This window comes from Oncorhynchus keta, chromosome 22, assembly GCF_023373465.1.
Source record: "Oncorhynchus keta strain PuntledgeMale-10-30-2019 chromosome 22, Oket_V2, whole genome shotgun sequence".
Lineage (NCBI taxonomy): Eukaryota > Metazoa > Chordata > Actinopteri > Salmoniformes > Salmonidae > Oncorhynchus > Oncorhynchus keta.
The window spans coordinates 34,026,272-34,047,959 of NC_068442.1; the positions used below are offsets into that span (position 1 = coordinate 34,026,272).

At 45.3% G+C, this 21,688-nt stretch overlaps 1 protein-coding gene across 3 annotated transcripts in view; it reads left to right on the forward strand.

Annotated features, from left to right (window-relative positions):
• LOC118401376 (transmembrane protein 117-like) overlaps window positions 1-21,688 on the forward strand; it is a 100,671-nt gene that overhangs the window by 68,974 nt on the left and 10,009 nt on the right. For 2 of the 3 annotated variants that reach the window (XM_052475056.1, XM_052475057.1), the window contains 4 exons: window positions 6,783-6,882; window positions 11,480-11,647; window positions 16,280-16,377; window positions 21,519-21,678. In XM_052475056.1, coding sequence (XP_052331016.1) covers window positions 6,783-6,882; window positions 11,480-11,647; window positions 16,280-16,377; window positions 21,519-21,678 — 526 coding nt within the window. The remainder of the gene's footprint in view (window positions 1-6,782; window positions 6,883-11,479; window positions 11,648-16,279; window positions 16,378-21,518; window positions 21,679-21,688) is intronic. The other variant, XM_035798837.2, reaches the window with a different exon arrangement.

Here is a 21,688-nt window from a genome sequence, read left to right on the forward strand (position 1 = left end):
CGGAGAACGGCTCATAATAACATCCGGAACGGAGCATATGGAATGCCATCAAACACGTGAAAACCATCTGTTTGATGTATTTGATACCATTCCACTTATACTGCTCCAGTCATTACCACAAGCCCGTTCTCCCCAATGAAGGTGCCTCCAACCTCCTGTGGTCTGCATGTGTGACTCTCTCTACCTTTTCATTATGTTTCACACCAGCCAGTCATGTAATTGATAGCATTTCAAAATCTTGCCTTTAAGGCTACAGTTTTGCAAGCCCTGTACTATAAATTGTCTGTGCTGCTCTGCAGACAATTTGCGATAAAATATGATTTATAAAATGTGTCCTGACATTTCTAAATGCCACACAGTGCAGAACCAATCTTCCCTTGAGGGACATCAAACAACTTGAAACGTGTCTTTTAATCAATATTTTCAAATTTGTAATGCATCTACAAGCAATAATTTTTATAAAAGCTTACCACAGTTGATTTTGTGTGTGTGTGCGCGTGCATGTGTGTGTGCGTGCCTGTGTGTTGATGTGTGACTTTATGTAAGTACTTGAGCACTTTCCCATCTCGAGAGGAGGTGGAAAGGTAAACTCAGAGCTTGTCTTGACTATCAAGTATAAAGTCATGGTCTGGCTGTATTTATCAAGTAAGGCAAAGCTACAAAGCCTGTCTCACCCACCTGTTTGTAGCCTTAATTAGCAGGCATATGCCAGCATCTACAAGCAATACTTTTTAGAAAAGCTTATCACGATTGATTTGTGTGTGTGTGATCGTGTGCCTTTTATCACTTGTGAAATTGTAAAGCCCAAGTCAAGTGGATTTATAAGCTTCTTGGACTTGCAGACTACATTTACGACTAGTTTAATGGAAGACTGATACAGTGGACGGATGCTGGCCTGGAATGTGCCTGCTGGTTATTCACTCTCACTCCCCCCCTGTATGAGCCAGTAGAGTGATAAGAGACTAGAGAACTCTATCTGGAGGAAGTTTAATACAATATGTGGGCTGATGTCGCTCTGAAAAAGCTGCTAAAAAAGAGGGGGATGGATGGAGATAGAGATTTTAAGTCGCCTTGGGAGATGATTTGGTGATAGGAGAGAGGCCCTTCCATGACAGCTTGATGTTCTTCAGTCAACCATTCTCCAGTCCAAAGCTGTGTACACTGTCAAATGTGTGCTCTTATGTACTGTACATGTAACGGATGTGAAACGGATAGCTTAGTTAGCGGTGTTCGCGCTAAATAGCGTTTCAATCGGTGACGTCACTTGCTCTGAGACCTTGAAGTAGTAGTTCCCCTTGCTCGGCAAGGGCCGCGGCTTTTGTGGAGTGATGGGTAACGATGCTTCGTGGGTGACTGTTGTTGATGTGTGCAGAGGGTCCCTGGTTTGCGCCTGGGTATAGGCGAGGGGACGGTCTAAAGTTAAACTGTTACATACACACGGAGGAGACAGAAAAAATCTCAATGTAGATGACGGACGATCCAATGCCATGTTCGTGTACTGAAGTAGGCTAGACACCTCCGAGGCTTCAGAGGTTACACACCTGCCAGGTTCTTCCACAATCATGGATTGTGAAATTTAGAGTAACCGTTTGCTACAGACATTTTTGTAAGAAGACCGGTTTTCTGGATGTTTCCTGGTCTGACAAAGAGGACTGTAGCTCTGTCACTTTCCAACGCAGATGTGGAAGGCTGACTTAGGCGGATGTGGTGGATTGAGACGCAGCCAATGCAAAAAAACAAACGGATATCTCTATATCTCTCTCTTAAACTGACGGATTTGGATGTATATATGTTAATTAGATTGACACACGGGTGACTCTTAAGGTTTCTTAAAAATACAATTTTGTTCCATAGAGAGTGCAGATTTTGGCGTAACTGGTTCACTACTTTGCGACACAGGAGCCATTTTGGAACCGATTATTCATGGTAGTTAGTGTACTGATGTTCCACCAGGAGGGAGCCATTTTGGATCTGATTATTCATGACAGCTACTTTACTGATGTTCCACGGCTGACATGAACCCTCTCATTAGGTCAGAGGGTTCACGGCAGCCGTGGAATCGTTGCCTTTAATCACACTGAGAGAAGAGTCCCCAAACTCTTCCTCTGTGCTCTTCTGCTTTCCAAAGAAAATCACTCTCTCCAGAAATAAGTCTCTCACTGTTGCCGCCTGCTACCGACCCCCCTCAGCTCCCAGCTGTGCCCTGGACACCATTTGTGAATTGATCGCCCCCCATCTAGCTTCAGAGTTTGTTCTGTTAGGTGACCTAAACTGGGATATGCTTAACACCCCGGCAGTCCTACAATCTAAGCCAGATGCCCTCAATCTCACACAAATCATCAAGGAACCCACCAGGTACAACCCTAAATCTGTAAACAAGGGCACCCTCATAGACGTCATCCTGACCAACTGGCCCTCCAAATACACCTCCTCTGTCTTCAACCAGGATCTCAGCGATCACTGCCTCATTGCCTGTATCCACTACGGAGCCGCAGTCAAACGACCACCCCTCATCACTGTCAAACGCTCCCTAAAACACTTCTGTGAGCAGGCATTTCTAATCGACCAGGCCCGGGTATCCTGGAAGGACATTGACCTCATCCCATCAGTTGAGGATGCCAGGTCATTCTTTAAAAGTAACTTCCTCACCATTTTAGATAAGCATGCTCCGTTCAAAAAATGCAGAACTAAGAACAGATATAGCCCTTGGTTCACTCCAGACCTGACTGCCCTCGACCAGCACAAAAACATCCTGTGGCGGACTGCAATAGCATCGAATAGTCCCCCGATATGCAACTGTTCAGGGAAGTCATGAACCAATACACGCAGTCAGTCAGGAAAGCTAAGGCCAGCTTCTTCAGGCAGAAATTTGCATCCTGTAGCTCCAACTCCAAAAAGTTCTGGGACACTGTGAAGTCCATGGAGAACAAGAGCACCGAGCACCTCCTCCCAGCTGCCCACTGCACTGAGGCTAGGTAACACGGTCACCACCGATAAATCCATGATTATCGAAAACTTCAACAAGCATTTCTCAACAGCTGGCCATGCCTTCCGCCTGGCTACTCCAACCTCGGCCAACAGCTCTGCCCCCCGCAGCTACTCGCCCAAGCCTCTCCAGGTTCTCCTTTACCCAAATCCAGATAGCAGATGTTCTGAAAGAGCTGCAAAACCTGGACCCGTACAAATCAGCTGGGCTTGACAATCTGGACTCTCTATTTCTGAAACTATCCGCCGCCATTGTCGCAACCCCTATTACCAGCCTGTTCAACCTCTCTTTCATATCGTCTGAGATCCCCAAGGATTGGAAAGCTGCCGCAGTCATCCCCCTCTTCAAAGGGGGAGACACCCTGGACCCAAACTGTTACAGACCTATATCCATCCTGCCCTGCCTATCTAAGGTCTTCGAAAGCCAAGTCAATAAACAGGTCACTGACCAATCTCGAATCCCACCGTACCTTCTCCGCTTTGAAATCTGGTTTCCGAGCCGGTCATGGGTGCACCTCAGACACGCTCAAGGTAGTAAACGATATCATAACCGCCATCGATAAAAGACAATACTGTGTAGCCGTCTTCATCGACCTCACCAAGGCTTTCGACTCTGTCAATCACCATATTCTTATCGGTAGACTCAGGAGCCTTGGTTTTTCGGATGACTGCCTTGCCTGGTTCACCAACTACTTTGCAGACAGAGTTCAGTGTGTCAAATCGGAGGGCATGCTGTCCGGTCCTCTGGCAGTCTCTGTGGGGGTGCCACAGGGTTCATCCTTGGGCCGACTCTTTTCTCTGTATATATCAATGATGTTGCTCTTGCTGCGGGCGATTCCCTGATCCACCTCTACGCAGACGACACCATTCTATATACTTCCGGCCCGTCCTTGGACTCTGTGCTATCTAACCTCCAAACGAGCTTCAATGCCATACAACACTCCTTCCGTGGCCTCCAACTGCTCTTAAACGCTAGTAAAACCAAATGCATGCTTTTCAACGGTTCGTTGCCTGCACCCGCACGCCTGACCAGCATCACCACCCTGGATGGTTCCGACCTTGAATATGTGGACATCTATAATTCCCTTACTGTCTGGCTAGACTGTAAACTCTCCTTCCAGACTCATATCAAACATCAATCGAAAATCAAATCTAGAGTCGGCTTTCTATTCCGCAACAAAGCCTCCTTCACTCACGCCGCCAAACTTACCCTAGTAAAACTGACTATTCTACTCGACTTCGGCGATGTCATCTACAAAATTGCTTCCAACACTCTACTCAGCAAACTGGATGCAGTTTATCACAATGCCATCCGTTTTGTCACTAAAGCACCTTATACCACCCACCACTGCGACCTGTATGCTCTAGTCGGCTGGCCCTCGCTACATATTCGTCGCCAGACCCACTGGCTCCAGGTCATCTACAAGTCCATGCTAGGTAAAGCTCCGCCTTATCTCAGTTCACTGGCCACGATGGCAACACCCATCCGTAGCACGCGCTCCAGCAGGTGTATCTCACTGATCATCCCTAAAGCCAACACCTCATTTGGTTGCCTTTCGTTCCAGTTCTCTGCTGCCTGTGACTGGAACGAATTGCAAAAATAGCTGAAGTTGGAGATTTTATCTCCCTCACCAACTTCAAACATCTGCTATCTGAGCAGCTAACCAATCGCTGCAGCTGTACATAGTCTATCGGTAAATAGCCCACCCATTTTTACCTACCTCATCCCCATACTGTTTTATTTATTTACTTTTCTGCTCTTTTGCACACCAATATCTCTACCTGTACATGACCATCTGATCATTTATTTATCCAGTGTTAATCTGCAAAATTGTAATTATTCGCCTACCTCCTCATGCCTTTTGCACACAATGTATATAGACTCCCCTTTTTTTCTACTGTGTTATTGACTTGTTAATTGTTTACTCCATGTGTAACTCTGTGTTGTCTGTTCACACTGCTATGCTTTATCTTGGCCAGGTCGCAGTTGTAAATGAGAACTTGTTCTCAACTAGCCTACCTGGTTAAATAAAGGTGAAATAAAAAAAGGGCAAACATTGCTGCCTGGTAGAAGAGGTGCAATGTTTGCCCAATTATATAACCATGGAAGAGGTGGAGAGAGGGCAAGTGTTTTCTCTGATACAGCCAGCTATCGGCTAGATTTAAGTCTGAGTTGTGCTGGGCTAGACAGCGTTTTCAGGACTATCGATTATAATTTTGCAGTGGGTACACGACTCCCTGTGGGATCTCCTAGGCAACTGGACTGGGGCCAAGCTGCTGAGCATCTAACTGACTTAATGCAGGTAGGCCTATAAATCCCCATTCTAATCAAGTTTAGTTTTATTTACTTGCAAGGTGTTAAGTCACCTATGCCATGCCCCTCACGTTTCTGTTAATCAAGCCCTTTCACAGCAACCTAATGAATAGAGTATTGATGTCATATGATTTATATTGTAGCCTACCTTTAATGCAGCATCTTAATTGTATTTTTAATTAGCAGTCTATCTGTTTTCATGACTACAGAGACTGGCTATGTAGGCACAAGAAAACAGGTGCCATTTGGGGTCAATGGTTTGTCATAGGTTCTAGGAGACACTTGAAACAGGACAGTTATATGGTAGCACTTTTACTCGACACTGAGCATGAATGACAAGTCAGACAAAATGATGGGTAGGAGTAAATTATACCAGACCCTATCATATTTAACACATTCATTTTCAAAAGCAGCTCATTTTTATGACTTCAAAGAACATGAAAACAGTAGAAGAAGACAAGTGCCATTTGGGTTCAGTGGTTCGTCATAACTGATAGCAATTATTATATTATATTATATTATTATATTTTGTTACTAAGGGGAATTATGAGTTAATGGGTGAGAAAAGGGAGAGCAATTATCATTAATTGGAGATGAATACCTACTCAAGTTTAATTTAAACATGCCTAAGCTCTTTAATAGGATTTAATGGATAATCCTGTACCGCTTTGAAAGAGTTGTATTTTCATTCACAAAAGCAATGTTATGTACAGTCATTGTAAACACTAATAACATATCAAATAAATGCATGGGAAAGTAAAACAGGCATGGTTGTCATTTTCTAGATGCCTCTGTCCACATAGCCAACTAAATATTTCATGGTTAATGTGTGGCAGGTTGGAAAACAGCCACGGAGCCAACAGAAGATGAGTGGAGTAGCTGCGGTTGTCATATAGACCTGGCTTGTGACCCAGTTTCTCCCAGTGTTATTACCAGGATAAGTTGGAAGATTAATGAATACCCTGAACAAAAGGCTCCTGCTCCCATCTCCACCTACAACAGGAAATAGAGGAGGAATAACTAGGACTTCAGCGAATGCATGTCATCTTTTTCCCTGCACCAAAGACAAACTGCATACCACAAATGGTTTCTTCTCCCATGCCCTTTGTATCAGGGATGTTCTGTTAGTTCCAACAACCAACGGAGACATCTTATGCTTTTGGATAATACTGATTTAAATTCACCTAGACACTGGTACAAATTTGCGAAATGGAAAGATAATTCCCAAACAGTAGGAGGGTAAACAATTTCATCGAAGCTCAGTGTATATTGTTTACAACCCTGAGGGCCCCACGAAGGTAGAGCCGCTTGCCGCACACTGTTTTCACGGGGCTAGTTTGATTTGGATGGGATCTGACAGTTAGCATCAAGACACTTAGCAGCCGCAGTGACTGTTTTTCCCTCCCTCCCTCCTTCCCTCCCTCCCTCCCTCCCTCCCTCCCTCCCTCTTTCTTTCTATCTCTTTTTCTATTTCTCTTTCTAGGCCTCACATGGTGACAGAGTACATGGGTATCAGGAACGAGAGCTTCATGAAGATTGCAGCAGTAGGGACGTGGATGGGGGACTTTGTGACTGCATGGATGGTAAGATGGTAAGATGGTACTACCCAGTAGTAGCCCAACACGGATTAGAATCAACTAGAATATCAGCACAAAGACAGTGGGATTAGGGTTTATACCCTTAGCACCTGGTCCCAGGCCAGATCAAACAGAAATAACAGGAACAGAGCAACAGTACAATGTCACAGGAAACACATAGAAACATAGCGGCACAGCGAGGGGTGGAGTAGAAGAGAGACAGTGAGGGGTGGAGTAGAGGAAAGTATAGACAGCGAGGGATAGAGTGGGGGAGAACCCCGCACTACCCCTGCCGACACCCTCGCGCCCCACAGTTTGGGAACCCCTGGAGTAGAGGAGATACAACTTGTCACGCTTCCTCAGCCGCCATTATTATTCTACTGGGAGGGAGGGAGGGAGGGAGGGAGGGAGGGGGGAGAGAGAGAGAGGGGAGAGAGGAGGGGGAGAGAGAGAGAGGAGAGAGGGGGGGAGAGAGAGGGAGAGAGAGAGAGATTACTCTGGCTTTTTTTTTTTTTTTTTTTTTTTTTTTTTTTTTTACAGTTGATTAATTCAACAAGGCACTTTCAAGACGACCTTTGTGTGTCTCCTCGACAGAGCAGATATTTTGAATGTGTCAGCGGTAGATGAGTGAGCAGGAAATTGGTGTTTTTGCGACACTGCTCATAACAAAAATGATTAAATGATTTTCTCTACCAGGGCTGTGGTGGTCATGAAATATTATCAGCCGGTGATTGTCAAGCAAATAACTGCCACTCTCACATCAATTTACCGGTAATTAACATAAACGCATTTATCATCTCCTGGCTTCCACGCATCGCCTACAAGCCACTGATGCAGACCTTTGGAACATCTACATTTTAAAAAGTATAATAAATTCATTAAATATATCTTCGACCATCATAATAAATCCATTATTTATTTTAGACAGGTCTAAAGAAACATGATATGAAGAGAATGTAGTTATTTCCGAAGAACAGAATAGCATACTCTGAGTTTTCCTTATGTTAGGCCCTGCCATATGGCTTTGGCTACAGTAGTTCATTTAGCAGACAAGATTCGCTTTTAATTCTATTGCGTTATTTAATATTATTTTATAGTATGAAGAACACAATTGAACATAGCTAAATAAAATAGAAAGGATATTTTCTCCAAACGATTTCCGAGGGAGTGAGCACATGCGGCTATTCTGTGTTGAGCAGTTAACAAAGACACAGGTCCTCCTATGTGCTAAATTTAGTGTTATTTATGCAACATTAGTTGTGATACAAATGTTGGCTGCATGGCTGATTTGAAAAAAGTCGCATGAAAGGCATGAACTCTGCTTTGTTTCTTGTGCAGGCTGCACACACTCTCAGTCACAATTGGACAAGCACTTGATAATATTCTCACCAGGCCCCGAATGTCATGGCACCATACCCATTGTGTGGCCGTAATGCCCTTGGGCTGAATATAATAATTACAGCCTAATTCCCTTCTCATGGCTGCCAATCTCCGTGCTCCGAGGCACCTCTCGCTCACATGGCTCTCTCAGATATCTCAATTCTTATTAGCTAATGCCCGTCACGTGATCGGGTCCTTCTCACAGGCATCTCAGTTCCGAAGTAGGCTACAAGTGAAGACAGACACATCTGGGACGCAACTGCACGCGTCTTTCTAAACAAATTCTGAGGCGCATACTGTCCACGTTGACTTTTTCGTCAACCAACAAGATGAGTAGGCCTAATGAAGAGCAAAAGCATTTCCTATGTCAATCTACAGTCATGGCCAAAAGTTCTGAGAATGACCATGGACCCAAAATATCGATGTTTTGTTCCCCGAGCCACTTAGTTATCACTTTTGCCTTTTGGCAAGGTGCTCCATCATGCTGGAAAAGGCATTGTTCATCACCAAACTGTTCCTGGATGGTTGGGAGAAGTTGCTTTCGGAGGATGTGTTGGTACCATTCTTTATTCATGGCTGTGTTCTTAGGAAAAATTGTGAGTGAGCCCACTCACTTGGCTGAGAAGCAACCCCACACATGAATGGTCTCAGGATGCTTTGCTGTTGGCATGACACAGGACTGATGGTAGCGCTCACCTTGTCTTCTCCAGACAAGCTTTTTTCCGTATGCCCCAAACAATCGGAAAGGGGATTCATCAGAGAAAATGACTTTACCCCAGTCCTCAACAGTCCAATCCCTGTACCTTTTGCAGAATATCAGTCTGTCCCTGATGTTTTTCCTGGAGAGAAGTGGCTTCTTTGCTGCCCTTCTTGACACCAGGCCATCCTCCAAAATTATTCGCCTCACTGTGCGTGCAAGCTCTGTACTGGTGGTCCCCCGATCCTGCAGCTGAATCAGCTTTAGGAGATGGTCCTGGCGCTTGCTGGACTTTCTTGGGCGCCCTGAAGCCGCCTTCACAACAATTGAACCGCTCTCCTTGAAGTTTTTGACGATCCGATAAATGGTTGATTTAGGTGCAATCTTACTGGCAGCAATATCCTTGCCTGTGAAGCCCTTTTTGTGCAAAGCAATGATGACGACACGTGTTTCCTTGCAGGTAACCATGTTTGACAGAGGAAGAACAACGATTCCAAGCACCACCCTCCTTTTGAAGCTTCCAGTCTGTTATTCAAACTCAATCAGCATGACAGAGTGATCTCCAGCCTTGTCCTCGTCAACACTCACACCTGTGTTAACGAGAGAATCACTGACATGATGTCAGCTGATTCTTTTGTGGCAGGGCTGAAATGCAGTGGAAATATTTTTGGGGGATTCATTTCATTTGCATGGCAAAGAGGGACTTTGCAATTAATTGCAATTCATCTGATCACTCTTCATAACATTCTGGAGTATATGCAAATTGTCATCATACAAACTGAGGAAGCAGACTTTGTGAAAATTCATATTTGTGTCATTCTCAAATCCCCATAGTACAAAAGTTAACCTATTGTATTGGTCAACTTGTCCTTCTGTGCGAGAAATAAATATTCCAAACAGTTGTGGGATGCGATAGATCCCAAATTAATCAAACCACTCATCAAAAATGCAACAGATCAGAACGTTTAGCTTAAAATGTTGATAAACTATTAAGCTATCTCTTCACATAATAAGCACAGCGATGCTCACAAGGAAGTAAAGTTGCAAAAAATCCATGTGCTGTTTCTTGCCTTACTGCAAACACTGGGCATCATTCACAAGTGGTGTAAAATGGCGTTGATAGAGAGGGCAGCTGTGCTTCTAGCCCCTAGGCAACTTTGCAGTATTTTTTTTTGTGTTATTTCTTACATTATTAGGCCAGAAATGTTTTTGTGTTATTACATACAGCTGAGATGAACTTTTGGATATCAGAGCGGCGGTACTCACCAGCATTACCAGCATTACAACCAGGAATACAACTGTCCAGAATTGGATGCTTTGTTCTACCCCTAGGGCCTAGGGCAATTGATCTGATTCCAGAGGCTGACCCAAAACATCGCTGGCGGAGAAGAGGTACGTGGAGTTTTAGTCCGACTCGGGAGGCGCACACACCACCCACCGCTTCCGAGTATATTACTCGCTGATGTTCAGTCTCTGGATAATTACGTTGACGAGCTGGGGGTGAGGATTTCCTTCCAGAGGAGACATCAGAGATTGTAACATACTCTGTTTCACAGAAACATGGCTCTCTCTGGATTTACTGTCTGAGTACGTACAGCCAGTTGGGTTCTCAGTTCATTGTGCCGACAGGAATAAATATCTCTCCAGGAAGAAGGGCGGGGGTGTATGTTTCATGATTAGCTACTCATGGTGTGATTGTGATAACATACAGGAACTCAAGTCCTTTTGTTTACCCGACCTAGAATACCTCACAATCAAATGCCGACCCTATTACCTTGAAAGAGAATTCCCTTTGGTTATTGTCACAGCCATGTATATTCTCCCTCAAGCCGATACCACAACGGCCCTCAAAGAACTTCACTGGACTTTAACCCAACTGGAAACCACATATCCTGAGGCAACATTTATTGTAGCTGGGGATTTTAACAAAGCAAATTTGAGGAAAGTGCTATCGAAGTTCTATCAACACATCAACTGTAATACTCGCTCTGCTAAAACTCTCGACCCCTACCACAACTTCCGTGATGCCTACAAGGCCCTCCCTTACCCTCCATTCGTGCAAATCTGATCATGACTCCATTTTGCTCCTCTCTTCCTGTAGGCAGAAACTCAAAAAGGAAGTACCCGTGCTAAGGACTATTCAACGCTGGTCTGACCAATTAGAATCCACGCTTCAAGATTGTTTTGATTACGCGGACTGGGATATGTTCCGGGTAGCCTCCGAGAATAACATTGACAAATACACTGATACGGTGACTGAGTTTATCAGGAAGTGTGTAGGAGATGTTGTACCCACTGTGACTATTAAAACCTACCCTAACCAGAAACCGTGGATAGATGGCAGCATTCACGCAAAACTGAAAGTGCAAAGCACAGCATTTAACCATGGCAAGGTGACTGGGAATATGGCAGACAATACAAACAGTGTAGTTATTCCCTCCGTAAGGCAATCAACGTCGAAAACCTCAATATAGAGACAAAGTGGAGTCGCAATTCAACGGCTCAGACATGAGATGTATGTTGCAGGGTCTACAGACGATCACGGACTACAAAAGGAAAACCAGCCTTGTCGCGGACACCTACGTCTTGCTTCCGGACAAGCTAAACACCTCCTTTGCACGATTTGAGGATAACACAGTGCCACCGACGCGGTCCACTACCAAGAACTGTGGGATCTCCTCCTCCATGGCCGACGTGAGTAAGACAATTAGGCGTGTTAACCCTTGCAAAACTGCCGGCCCAGACGGCATCCCTTGCCGCGTCCTCAGAGCATGGCAGACCAGCTGGCTGTTGTGTTTACGGACATATTCTATCTCTCCCTATCCCAGTCTGCTGTCCAAACATGCTTCAAAATTGCCACCATTGTTCCTGTACCCAAGAATGCAAAGGTAACTGAACTAAATTACTTTTGCCTCGTAGCACTCACTTCTGTCATCATGAAGTGCTTTGAGAGACGATTCAAGGGTCATATCATCTCTACCTTACCTGACACCCTAGACCCACTAGACCCACTTAAATTTGCTTGCCGCCCCAATAGATCCCCAGACGATGCAATTGCATCGCACTGCACACTGCCCTATCCCACCTGGACAAGAGGTCTGCTAAATGACTTAAATGTAATGTAAATGAATACCTATGTAAGAATGCTGTTCATTGACTATCGCTCAGAGTTCAACACCATAGGACCGTCCAAACTCATCATTTGGCTCCCGAGTGGCGCAGGTGTCTAAGGCACTGCGTCTCAGTGCAAGAGCGTCACTGCAGTACCTGGTTTGTATCCAGGCTGCATCACATCCGGCTGTGATTGGGAGTCCCATAGTGCGGCGCACAATTGGCCTAGCGTCGTCCGGGTTTGGCTGGGGTAGGCCGTCATTGTAAATAAGAATTTGTTCTTAACTGGCTTTCCTGGTTAAATAAAAAGATTAAAATGTAAACAATTAAACTTGAGGCCCTGGGTCTGAACCCCGCCCTGTGCAACTGGGTCCTGGACTTCCTGACAGGCCGCCCCCAAGTGGTGAATGTAGGAATCAATATCTCCACTTCTCTGATCTTTAACCTTTTCTAGGACAACATTCCGCTTTTTTTTTTAAATATGTAATTTTCACACATTACCAAGTCCAATACAGCAAATGAAAGATAAACATCTTGTTAATCTACCCATCGTGTCCGATTTCAAAAATGCTTTACAGCGAAAGCACAACATGTTAGGTCAGTGTCAACTCACAAAAACACACAGCCATTTTCCAGCCAAAGATAGGAGTCCCAAAAAGCAGAAATATAGATAAAATGAATCACTAACCTTTGATGATCTTCATCAGATGACACTCATAGGACATCATGTTGCACAATACCTGTATGTTTTGTTCGACAATGTGCATATTTATATCCCAAAATCACAGTTTACATTGGCACGTTACGTGCAGTAATGTTTTGATTCCGAATTTCATTGTCTGAAGAAAAGCATTGGAACGAGAGCAAACTCTGTCGGGAGCGCGCGTCATGAGACCGAGTCTCTCTGCCAGACCCCCCCTCAAAGAGCTATTATGAGGCCCTCCTTTATAGTTGAATCATCAAACCAGTTTCTAAAGATGGTGACATCTAGTGGAAGCCCTAGGAAGTGTATCCTCATTCATATCTCACTGGGATTTCAATAGGCACTGTTTTGAAAATCGATTTCTCACTTCCTGTTTGGATTTCTTCTCAGGTTTTTGCCTGCCATATGAGTTGTGTTATACTCACAGACATCATTCAAACAGTTTTAGAAACTTCAGAGTGTTTTCCATCCAATACTAATAATATTATGCATATATTAGCATCTAGGAAAGAGTAGGAGGCAGTTCAGTCTGGGCACGCTATTCATCCAAAAGTGAAAATGCTGCCCCCTATCCCAAAAAGGTTAACACTGGGGCCCCACAATGGTGCGTGCCCCACAATGGTCATGGTCATGCACGCCTCTAACTCAGTCATCAAATTTGCAGACGACAACAGTAATAGGCTGGAACTTTGATTTGATTTGATACCAACCATGACGAGACAGACTACAAGGATGAGGTGAGGGCTCTGGGAGTGTCTTTGGCTATTCCGGATTAAGTGATATGACATGCTATTCTATAAAATAATTGATCCGTAATTAATATTACCTTGATTGAGCTAATCATGTAAATGTAATTAACTAGAGAGTCGGGCACCACTAAATAATATTTATAGAGCTGTTATCTTCCGAATAAACTCTTAAAGACCTAGTAATATTTTACATCAATAGCAGTCAATTTTAACTGTCATCTTAATTCAGTCTCATCTGAAAGTTGTAAATTCTTGCTTATCTGCACAAACCCTAGCTAACAAGTTGAACCAGCAATACAAAATTATGTTTAATGATTTATTTACTAAATACCTAACTAATCACACAGAATTACACATGCACATAATTAAATCATAACTTGATTACAAATTACGTCATGAACAGATATGACAACTTGTTACACAAAAGAAAAGGGTCTGGGTTTGAGTCAAAGAGCGGGAAGACTGAGGAACAAAGGGCGAAGCTGTGCTATCGTAAATACAGTATCTTATGCATTCTAAATTACCGCCCATTTGGAAAAGGAAAATGAGCTACGCTTTGGTAGGTTGGTGGTAGATGGAAGGCCGTGTTGCCCAACCGAGTCCTTTGTCCTTTGAAGAATGTCTCTGCTGGTAAATTGAATACGTTGTAGTAGCGACTTTGTGTGGTAGACGGGATACCCTGTCTGTTCCTTCCTAACCCTTGTTTGCAGCGGCTGTTGCTAACTCAACGGCTAGGAGGTATCACTTCTGTAGTGAATAAGATTTCAACGTTCAAACCCATCGCAACCAAAGCTCACGAGGATGTTGGCTTCGTTCTGTAGTTATTGTCTGACCCATTCTGACATCGGACCGTCGTCCTCACGTCCTCGGAACAGGAGGTTATATTGTCGTCGAGGGCTTATATAGGAAGGGAGAGGAGGCCGTGTTTGAAAAGTTTTATAGCCCTTGTCCCTTCACAGGGGCAGGCCACTGATTGAGCATGATCTCTATGTTAACCAAGGGTTTTGCAAATGTAACCTCAGTAGGGTAGAGAGAGGAAAAAGGGGGGGAAGAGGTATTCATAAACCTATCCCCCAGGCCTACATCATGCCAGTGCTGTCAGGAAAACAACCTCTCACTCAATGTCAATAAAACAAAGGAGATGATCGTGGACTTCAGGAAACTGCAGAGGGAGCACCCCCCTATCCACATCGATGGGACAGCAGTGGAGTAGGTGGAAAGTTTTAAGTTCCTCGGCGTACACATCACTGACAAACTTCAATGGTCCACTCACACAGACAGTGTGGTGAAGAAGGTGCAACAGCACCTCTTCAACCTCAGGAGGCTGAAGAAATGTGTCTTATCACCTAAACCCTCACAAACTTTTACAGATGCACAATCGAGAGCATCCTGTCATTCTGTATCACTGCTTGCTAAGGCAACTGTACCACCACTTGCTAAGGCAACTGTACTACCTGCAACTGCAGGGCTTTCCAGATTGTGGTGCGGTCTGCCCAACGCATCACCGGGGGCAAACTACCTGCCCTCCAGGACACCTACAGCACCCGATGTCACTGCCTTTTCACCCCGTTATCATCCAGAAGGCGAGGTCAGTACAGGTGTATCAAAGCTGGGGCTGAGAGGCTGAAAAACAGCTTCTATCTCAAGGCCATCAGACTGCTAAATAGCCTTCACTAGCACATAGAGGCTGCTGCCTATATACATAGACTTGAAATGACTGACCACTTGAATAAATGAAACACTAGTCACTTCTACATATCTTGCATTACCCATGTCGTATGTATATACTTTATCCTATACTATTCTACTGTATCTTATTCTATGCCTCTCTGACATTGCTCGTCCATATATTTATATTCTAATTCCATTCCTTTAACTAGATCTGTGTGTATATGTTGTGTTATTGTTACATATTACTTGTTAGATATTACTGCACTGTCAGAGCTAGAATCACAAGAATTTCGCTACACCTGCAAATAACATCTGCTTACCATGTGTATGTGACCAATAAAATGTTATTTGATTTAAGCCTATAGAAATGTTGCGCAACATGATCTCATGGGTTTTCATTAAGTGTTTGATTATATTTTCGATTACATTTGCATTGATGTCAGAGTAATTAGAGGGACAATAGAGTGCTGAGTACCAGGCAGTGAGCAGGTTTGGTAGACTACTCATGACCATCAGCAGCATCAGAGCTCGGAGAAGCCGAGTTACCGTTTGGAATTTGACTCCGGTCATGACTCGTGACCTCCGGTGTGGCGGTAATACGGTCACCATAACACCCCTATTCTCAACATATTCTTTCTCCACTCTCTCTGCCTGAAGATGTGGCCTGCTGACAAATAACCCTCGCCTCAATGAAATCCCATCTCCGAAAGTCTGGATTTGCATAGTTGGGTATAACAACCGTTTAAAATCTAAATTAATGTTGATCGAAAATAAATAAACCTAGGTTACTTTTAATGATTGACTGCATAGCATAGGAATATAAACAAAGCAATGCCATTTGAATTGATTATGCCATTCCATTGCGGCGTTCCATCGGCAGAATGGCAAATTCTAAACATCCATTTTAACACTGTATTCACAATGAAATAACACAAGCTCAATCCTGTACGAATGTGATTCTATGAATTAATTTTAGCCTCATTCAGAGATCGCTCAGAAATGAATGATTACTGGAAACACCATCTCAGTTTGATGTTAGTTTATTTCTCCCTCACACATGTCACGTGTTAAGTTACCCTGTTTTATTCCCAGGTCACTGACATGATGCTCCAGGACCAGCACTACCCAGACTGGGGCAAAGCTGCCAGAAGGTTCTGGAAACAAGGCAACCACAGGATCGTCCTCTTCTGGTATGTTCTATTCTCCAGTCTAATGCATTTACAGTATGCTGCGTCTGAGCACAATCAGTGTATGTGTACATGTGTGTGAACATGTGTGTATGCTGCGGATTATGAGTATGTGTGTGTGGGTGCTAGGGTTCATGAGTATGTGTGTGTGCATTAGTATGCATGTATTCTCTCATGTATTGGTATTCAGACAAAGCCCTGTGCTCCTCGTGGGGTTACACACAGTAACACACAGTCAATAGCCCTGTTAATCTTTCACCTTTAATTAGAAGAACAGGAAGAGGAAATCAATAGACACAGCAAGGTCACGAGGCCAGCTATACCTCTGCCTTTACACACACACACACACTGCTGCCTTTACCTCACTGAGCCAGACAAGGTCTATGACCCACTCAAACTGTTACACTGTGCCCAATAATGGCTTATTACAAAAGAGCAGTCAATGGTCGTTTTAGACCGTCCTGGTCTAAATCTATCTCACGATCACCTGTGGTCCCAGAGGGCGTCTCTCCACCAGGTCAGCATGAAAATGGTTCGCTACTGCCAGTCAAACATGACAGGTTGATGCCCTTATCTCAAATCAAAGTTTATTGGTTGCGTACACATTTTAGCAGATGTTATAGCGGGTGCAGCGAAATTCTTGTGTTATTGGCTCCGAACAGTGCAGTAGAAATGTACACAAATAATCAAAAACAAGAAATCAAGAATGTCCAAACGAATCTAATTAACAACCCCAAAAATACTGTATCAGTAATCCAAATGCAATCTATGCGGATAAACTCAAAAATGTACAGCATTAGATATATTACTGTAACGGTTTTCTTTAAGTGAAGTAGAGGCGGACCAAAATGCAGCATGGTTTCTTTGATTCATGTTTAATAACAAAAAAAGATAAACACGAACACTACAAAACAATAAACGTGGAAAACCAAAAACAGTGCAAAACACAGAGACAGGAACAATCACCCACAAACACAGTGAAACCCAGGCTACCTAAATATGGTTCCTAATCAGAGACAATGACTAACACCTGCCTCTGATTGAGAACCATATCAGGCCAGACATAGAAATAGACAAACAAGACATCCAACATAGAATGCCCACTCTGATCACACCCTGACCAACCAAAACATAGAAACATACAAAGCAAACTATGGTCAGGGTGTGACAGTACCCCCCCCCCCCCAGGTGCGGACTCCGGCCGCAAAACATTACATTACATTTACATTTAAGTCATTTAGCAGACGCTCTTATCCAGAGCGACTTACAAATTGGTGCATTCACCTTATGACATCCAGTGGAACAGCCACTTTACAATAGTGCATAACCTGAACCTATTGGGGAGGGTCTGGGTGGGCATCTGTCCGCGGTGGCGGCTCTGGTGCTGGACGTGGCCCCCACTTCACCGTAGTCTTAGTCCCCCACCTTGTCCGCTTCCGTGGCCTCCTAGCCACGGCGACCCTACTTAATGACACTGGACTGAGGGGCAGCTGCTCGGGACAGAGGGGCAGCTGCTCGGGACAGAGGGGCAGCTGCTCTGGGGAGGGGCTGCGCCTCTGGGCAGCTGCTCGGGACAGAGGGGCAGCCCCTCTGGGACAGAGGGGCAGCTGCTCGGGACAGAGGGGCAGCTGCTCGGGACAGGCGCCTCTGGGCAGCTGCTCGGGACAGAGGGGCAGCTGCTCTGGGACAGAGGGGCTCCGGCGCCTCTGGGCAGAGGGGCTCCCTCCGGCGCCTCTGGGCAGAGGGGCTCCCTCCGGCGCCTCTGGGCAGAGGGGCTCCCTCCGGCGGCTCTGGGCAGAGGGGCTCCCTCCGGCGGCTCTGGGCAGAGGGGCTCCCTCCGGCAGCTCTGGGCAGAGGGGCTCCCTCCGGCAGCTCTGGGCAGAGGGGCTCCCTCCGGCAGCTCTGGGCAGAGGGGCTCCGGACAGCTCTGGGAGAGGGCTCCCTCCGGCAGCTCTGGGCAGAGGGCTCCCTCCTCCGGCAGCTCTGCAGGCAGAGGGCTCCCTCCGGCAGCTCGGCAGAGGAGGCAGCTCTGGGCAGGGCCGGAGAGGCGGGAGGCTCCGGCGGCGCCGGAGAGGCGGGAGGCTCTGGCGGCGCTGGACAGGCGGGAGCACCAGTAAGGATGAGCCGGAGAGACAGCCTGGTGCGGGGGGCTGCCACCGGAAGGCTGGTGCGTGGAGGTGGTGACGGATAGACCGGACCGTGCAGGCGCACTGGAGCTCTTGAGCACCGAGCCTGCCCAACCTTACCCGGTTGAATGGTCCCGGTCGCCCTGCCAGTGCGGCGAGGTGGAATAGCCCGCACTGGGCTATGCAGGCGAACCGGGGACACCGTGCGCAAGGCTGGTGCCATGTAAGCCGGCCCAAGGAGACGCACTGGAGACCAGCTGCGTAGAGCTGGCTTCATGGCACTTGGCTTGATGCCCACTCTAGCCCGGCCGATACACAGAGCTGGAATGTACCGCATCGGGCTATGCACCCGCACTGGGGACACCGTGCACTTCACAGCATAAAACGGTGCCTGTCCGGACTCTCTAGCCCCCCGGTAAGCACAGGAAGTTGGCGCAGGTCTCCTACCTGGCTTCGCCACACTTCCTGTCCCCCCCCAAGACATTTTTGGGACTGACTCTCGGGCTTCCTACCGCGCCGCTGTGCTTGCTTCTCCAACTCCATTCTTCTATACCCCTCCTCGCACTGCTCCAGCGAATCCCAGGCGGGCTCCGGCACTCCTCCTGGGTCGACCGCCCACCTGTCTAATTCCTCCCAAGTAGTATAGTCCAGACATTGCTGCCTCTCCTGCTGTTGCCCGTTACCAGGCCGCTTGGTCCTGTTGTGGTGGGTGATTCTGTAACGGTTTGCTTTAGGTGAAGTAGAGGCGGACCAAAACGCAGCATGGTTTCTTTGATTCATGTTTAATAACAAAAAAGATAAACACGAACACTACAAAACAATAAACGCTGAAAACCAAAAACAGCCTTATCTGGTGCAAAACACAGAGACCGGATCAATCACCCACAAACACACAGTGAAACCCAGGCTACCTAAATATGGTTCCCAATCAGAGACAATAACTTACACCTGCCTCTGATTGAGAACCATATCAGGCCAGACATAGAAATAGACAAACAAGACATCCAACATAGAATGCCCACTCAGATCACACCCTGACCAACCAAAACATAGAAACATACAAAGCAAACTATGGTCAGGGTGTGACAATTACAGTGAGTTGTGTCAACAATCCAGTATATAAATATGCAGTGTGTATAAACAGTGTAACAGAAATCTAATGTACAGTAGTATATTTATGTCCCTAATGGTGGTTATTGGACAAGACACTAGGGTCACTACTGGGATGGGGATATTTGAGCTTATGTACAAACATCAACATGTGTTGGAGTAGTTTGGTATTATCTGAGCATTTTTTAGTTTGTAAATTACCAATAAATGGAAGTTCAAAGTCACACTCTCCAATGCATTATGTTTCCCATAGAATTGATTGTTCTTCTATTTTAGGATGCAGAATGTCGAGCTTTAGTCTCTGTGGCTCCTTTGGAAGCCTTTGTCTTATTAATGAATGCCCCCAGTCTGACTGTCACAATCAATGTGTGCTCTCGGGAGAAAGTATGATTTGTAAATCTCAAATACTGGTTGAGAAAGTATGAATAATAAATATGTTGAGGAATGTATCTTGACATTATGCGGCAAAGAATCTGGGTAAATCACAAATGACAGTGCCAAAAATCAGTAATCTGGACTGGAGGGCAAAGAATCCACTTTAGATTTTTTAAATGCAAACTGTGTCTCACAACATTTGAAATATGATATGATGAACTTGGTGCAAGCTACCGGCAACGCAGCTAGTCACCATGGGGATGCAGCAACCCACACAACACCAGTTCAGTGTAATAATTACTGAATGACATTGAAACAAGTACAAAGAGGAGCCAAATATAGTTTGCTAAATCCAAAGTCCATAACACACAGATAAACATCAAATGATACCTAACATAATTATTAATCATCATTAATATTTACATAAACCTATAATAACTTCCTGTTATGATTATATTGTTGTTGTGTACCGTAATTTCCGGACTATAAGCCGCTACTTTATTTCCACGCTTTGAACCTCGCGGTTTATACAACGACGCGGCTAATTTATGGATTTTTCCCGCTTTCACAAGATTCATGCCGCCAAAAAACTGAGCGAGCGTGCTCAAACTTCCCATCATTCTGATTACGGTAGTAATTTTGTCACCCTCATCATGGCAAAGACACAGAGAAATGCATATGATGCAGCTTTCAAGTTGAAGGCGATCGATCTGGCTGTTGGAAAAGGAAAGAGAGCTGCTGCACGGGAGCTTGGCCTTAATGAGTCGATGATAAGACGTTGGAAACAGCAGCGTGAGGAACTGACTCAGTACAAAAAGACAACAAAGGCTTTTAGAGGGAAGAAAAGCAGATGGCCCAAAGTATTTGCAGCCACTCGACATCAGTGTAAATCGTGGATTTAAGGTGGCGCTCCTTGTTCAGTGGGAGTCTTGGATGACAAGTGGGGAGAAATCCTTCACTAAAACGGGCTGCATACGAAGAGCAACTTATGGTCAAGTCTGCCAGTAGGTCCTGACAGCGTGGAGCATTGTCAAAAAATCCACTATCATCAACGGGTTTCGAAAGGCTGGACTGCTGCGTGTTGAAGGGGCAGCATGAGCTCAGCGGGGTATTTGCCTCCGGATGAAAGTGACGAGAGCGACAATGAAAACGATCCAACATCTGATGAAGCAATTCTGAGGCTATTCAACTCCGACACCGAAGGAGATAACTTCAGTGGTTTCAGTGCACAAGAGGAGGAAGATAGTGACCAAGTTAATTTGTTTCAATGTACCGGTAGGCACCTGCGGCTTCTAGACATGTGCGGCGTATTTATGTACAAAATACATATTTTTTAATAATTCAGTGGGTGCGGTTTATATTCAGGTGCGCTTAATAGTCCAGCAATTACGGTACTTTAGAGAAATGAGCAAAAGGCAAATGATTGTCGTCTGCCGTAACAAATGGACTACTAAAGTGGTAATTAGTAAATCTGTGGAGTGTCCCAGGTTATTACCAGGAAAGTAATGCGGTTTTACTTCCTGTCTCCTCCAGGACGGTCCTGATCACTCTGACATCGGTGGTTTTGTTGGTCATCAGCACTGACTGGATCAGCTGGGACAACCTGAACCGGGGATTTCTGCCCAGCGACGAGGTCTCCAGGGCCTTCCTGGTATCCTTCATCCTGGTCTTTGACCTGCTCATTGTCATGCAGGTAGGGGCTC